Below are 5,000 nucleotides of genomic sequence, written 5' to 3' on the forward strand. Positions count from 1 at the left end.
GCACTGTGGTCCAGGACAGCAGTAACACTAGCTGACAGCACAGAGCTTCACCAGATTTATCTTTCTATCCAGTCATATTAAGATGTTTGTACAGGAAGATTTCTGATGAGAAAATAACAAAAAAACACAGAACATAAACACAGTGACCCTGAATCTGCAAACCAAAACAGGAAATAGACCAAAAGCTATCATGTGTGTGTGTGTGTGTGTGTGTGTGTGTGTGTGTGTGTGTGAGATGATACATATTTTGTGAGAGCTATTTGTATTTCTGTCACATAGAAAAAGACCTAGCAACAACAACCACAGCAAACACACACACGTGCAAACACACACACACACACACGCACAAACACACACACACGTGCAAACACACACACACGCACAAATGCACAAACACACACACAAACGCAAACACACAAACGCACAAATACACATACAAATGCACAAACACAAACACACACACACACAAATGCACAAACACACTCACAAACACACACATGCACAAATGCACAAACACACACACACAAACTCACAAACACGCACAAATGCACAAATACACATACAAACGTACACACACACAAACGCACAAACACATACAAATGCACAAACACACACAAACTCAAACACACACACGCACAAACGCACAAACACACACACAAACACACACACCAACACGCACAAACACGCAAACAGACACACAGACAGACAGACAGACAGACAGACAGACAGACAGGTTGTATGATTATATATGACTGGAGAAATAGTTTTACATAAAGTTTGTCCTCATGTGACCTCTAACTGAACCAAAACGGTGGACGGGGATGTTTAGTTACTATGGAAACCAAGTGATAATAAACACAACAGTAAGGTGAATGTGAAGACTTCACCTCCTCGGGGTTATTAATTGTGACTGTTTATTTAAATGAACTGTGAGTTTAATGTGTAATGAATCTCTTCACTGGTCTTCTGTTCAGTTCTGGGTCATTTTTCAGATATTAAATCTTATAAAAGTCTTTAAACTTTGGAGATGTTGCTGGTCTCCCTGACACACGCCTCTGTCTCTGATAAATTACAGGCTGACTCAGAGTAAATTACACACTGCACCATGCAGAAACAATCACGGCCTCAGTTTACACTCACTGTCCACTACAGGCTCTTCATCCTGTTTACAGTCACAACTCCCACAATGCATCAGTCAGCACCACTACAGTGTGCTGTGGAATGTCAGTGAAATAAAGTTCATTGCTCTCGTCATTTCCGATATATAAACACTCTGCAGTCTCTCTTTATTTTCTCTACCCCAGTTAATAAGAGAACAAATCTCAGTCTTGAAACTGTAAAGAAGTGTAAACGTTCCTGAAGATGTGGAGAAGTTCCAGCTTCACGTCTGACTGGTACACAGAGCTCACACTGGAGACTCCTTCACAAGAAATGCTTGTTAGTCTCAGCGACTTTTAACATAAGGGACTTAATTATTTCATTATTTTCTGCTCATTAAAGGTGGGGTCTCCGTTGTTTGAGAAATGCTTCAGAAAACTGCGTTGGGCTGCCAAACAAAACAAAACAAACGTGTAGCCAATGAGCAGAAAGGGGCGTGTCTTGTCAATATGGGCGGTTACACAGAACTAATATATGCCTTTGTCCTTTACATGATTATGTTTGTGTGTCATTTTTGCTTGTTTGTTTATCTACAATCATATTGTTCTTCCCTTCAGCTATGATAAAGACACATTTCTTTCTGTTAGTTGCCTGGGTTACGTATGTATGTGTGGGCGGAGCTATCAATACAGGGGTGGGACTTGTTTGGGTTAAGGGCGTGTTTGTTTTGGTGATTTCAAATGTCAACACTGGCTTTCAAACAACGGAGACCCCACCTTTAACTGACTGTTATTTAAATTTCCATATTTTACTGATGGAGTCATGTAACTTTCCTAACCTTGTCACTGCTTATACACTCCTGAGGAGCTCAACACTCCATCCAGTCTGATTAGTGGATTAGTGTCTGATGTTGAGGGTTAATAAAGGACCAGAAGAGTCAAACACTGTTCTTCATCCAGTGTTTGACTCTTCTGGTCCTTTATTAACCCTCAACATCAGACACAAATCCACTAATGGATAGATCGATGGGTTGAGAGATTGACGTACTGAGGCAGTGAGGTGTACATGTGTGTGTGTCACATGGTGTGAAGATCCAGAGTGTAACAGCTCACGTCCATGTGCAGCTTCAAAGCCTGTGGTGTTAGTGTGAGGAATGTGGTGTATGTTCGAGCTTAAACACGGCTCATGTTTACGTTATTACTCACAGACTCTCAGAAGCTTTGGTCACATCCGAAAGGTCCTGATCTTTCTTTCTAATACACAGAGACAAAGGTCTGGAATCAACGGTCTGAAAAAACTCTTTAGCTTTTTATTAACTATGAAAAACTGAGATGGATCAAAAAAGTAGCAGATCAGGTCAGCTCCATAAGTTTCAGAGATAAACAGATGCATTCCTGTGGAGTTCACTGGGATCCAATAAAGGTGGAGATCATCAGAACTACATGGATTGTTGGAGCTCTGATCACTGAGCTCAGGTTCCAGAAATACAGCCTGTGTGACCCTCTTAGCGATAAACTTCTTAGTGGACTTTGGCTTTCTTGAGAAAGTGTTGTATTATTACTGGTTATTGTTGTATTATCATCTATCATACATCTGCTCCATGACACATGGAAGTCTGTGTTGATCTTCTTGACGGTTTCTTCACTCAGTCATGTGATGTTTAACCAATAGAGAGATGGATCTATGAAATAAGATAAAAAGAAATTTGTCCTTCTTTACTGCTGAAATCCTACGCAGCATGTTACGGAAGTGAAACAGACTGAAAGAGCACATGTGGTTGGTTCAGAGTGACTCACAGTAACAATAAAAAGTAAAGAGGAAACTGAGTTTCTTCCTCCACAACATACTGTAGATAAACTTAGTAAAGTAAGGTCCTGCAGACTCCAGGCCATGGACATCTGGGCCTTCACTGTAAACTGAACTCCTCACAGTAGAAGCACACGATTCTTCAGTTGTCCACAGTGATATATACCATGTCCAAGGTCACTGAGGTCATGCTTCATTCTGGCAGCTCGATCTCATGCGAAGTAATAATTTGACTCCACGGCTGTGTTCCAGATCTGCTCACTTCCCACTTGTCCTCTGATCCAAACCTCACAGCGACAGTAGCAGCCGACTTTGGGATTTTTTGGGCATTTGGAGGATTTAGCTGTGTTTAGTGAGCAGCAGGAGTTGAAACCACATCCATTTTTGTCCAAATCACCAAGAACACACGTGTGACATTCCTGCAAAGGCCTGTGGATTCACTTTCTGGAATTTTTATGAGCCTAAATGACAGTTTTAGGGTATTCTGAACCAAAGTGAAGGGTGTAGTTTCACCACACCTGATACTGGAGGATAATGTCATCAAAAATATACGAATGTCAAAGATCGTTGCCTCATGTTGTAGACATAGGTGATAATTTAGCAGATGTACCTGAAGAAAGCCAGTGAGCTTCACACACAATAACTGTTATTAAAGTGTTTGCAGGTTTAACTCTCTATTTTTATCCGATCACTGAGCTGACAGTCCAACAGACGCCTCACAGAGCAGTAAATATACTGTGGTATAGATGTGCTTTCAGATTTAAACTCTCTTTAGCCCTAAAACACTCATTGTGGGGTTTAATACTCACTCATTCTCTACCGCTTATCTGAACTACCTCGGGTCACGGGGAGCCTGTGCCTATCTCAGGCGTCATCGGGCATCAAGGCAGGATACACCCTGGACGGAGTGCCAACCCATCACACACACACACACACACACACATTCACTCACACAATCACACATTACGGACAATTTTCCAGAGATTCCAACCTACCATGCATGTCTTTGGACCGGGGGAGGAAACCGGAGTACCCGGAGGAAACCCCCGAGGCACGGGGAGAACATGCAAACTCCACACACACAAGGTGGAGGCGGGAATCGAACCCACAACCCTGGAGGTGTGAGGCGAACGTGCTAACCACTAAGTCACCGTGACACCCCCCCCCACACACACACACACAGGTTTAATACTGAAAAGTAAAATGGGAAATAACTGGGACATTGTAGCTCACTGATGATGTTGAACTACTGTATAGTGAGTTCAAATCCCACGACCCCCAAGCTGCCACTGCTGAGACCTTGATCAAGCTCCTTAACCTTTGACTGCTCAGTTGTATAAATGAGATCAGATCATCTGCCCAATGCAGAAGTGATGATGTGCTGAGTTACAGAACTGTTGTGCAGTGCTGCCAGTTAAAAAGGGGATTAGTCAGAGGAGTAAGACTAATGCTCATCATGATCCTAACACCACCATGCTTCATATTGTGATGGTGTTCTCAGGGTGATGAATAGTGTTGTGGTGGAATGTCTGCGTGGTGTCCAGTGAACAGCTTCCTCCATCTGAGTTGTGGATCTTTCCCTCTGGTCTCTGGGCTGATTCTCTGAATAATCCATTCATTACCTTCTAATGGACTTTTTGTTCTCCATGTTTTGGTTCTCCATGCATAATAATAATAATGGACTTAATGTCACTCTGCGGACTGTTTAAAACTAGTCAAACCATGAAGCAGGGAGCTTCAGGAACACGTGTATTTATCCTGAGATCATGACTTTAAATACAGACAGTTCGACTCCACTGTGTTAGTTATGTTTCTGGTGGAGGCTGGTGGATGTTGTGCCCTTGTTTAATGCATATCAAAGTCTGTAACTAATACATCATTGTGTGTTTTCTTCAGGCTGGTCTGATTCGCACAGATAAAGGTGAGTTCTTCATCGAGCCGCTGCAGAAAGGTCAACAGGAGTCAGAGGTCCAAGGTCGGGTTCATGTGGTGTATCCCAGATCAGCAGTTAAACGACAAAATCAGAAAGATCTGCGTAATGAAGGTGAGGATTTAGAGAGCGTGGAGTGGAGGAACAGACCCTCAGGGGTCGGACT

At 42.6% G+C, this 5,000-nt stretch overlaps 2 protein-coding genes across 2 annotated transcripts in view; both read left to right on the forward strand.

Moving 5' to 3' along the window:
- LOC132861401 (A disintegrin and metalloproteinase with thrombospondin motifs 14) overlaps positions 1-5,000 on the forward strand; it is a 46,773-nt gene that overhangs the window by 6,239 nt on the left and 35,534 nt on the right. The window contains 1 exon segment of the mRNA XM_060892911.1: positions 4,801-4,948. Within this exon segment, the coding sequence (XP_060748894.1) occupies positions 4,801-4,948 (148 nt within the window).
- LOC132861382 (annexin A4-like) overlaps positions 1,132-5,000 on the forward strand; it is a 175,256-nt gene continuing 171,387 nt past the window's right edge. Inside the window, exon 1 of the mRNA XM_060892886.1 lies at positions 1,132-1,141. The gene's annotated coding sequence lies outside the window, so the exon portion shown is untranslated. The remainder of the gene's footprint in view (positions 1,142-5,000) is intronic.

This window comes from Tachysurus vachellii, chromosome 2 (genome assembly GCF_030014155.1).
Source record: "Tachysurus vachellii isolate PV-2020 chromosome 2, HZAU_Pvac_v1, whole genome shotgun sequence".
NCBI lineage: Eukaryota > Metazoa > Chordata > Actinopteri > Siluriformes > Bagridae > Tachysurus > Tachysurus vachellii.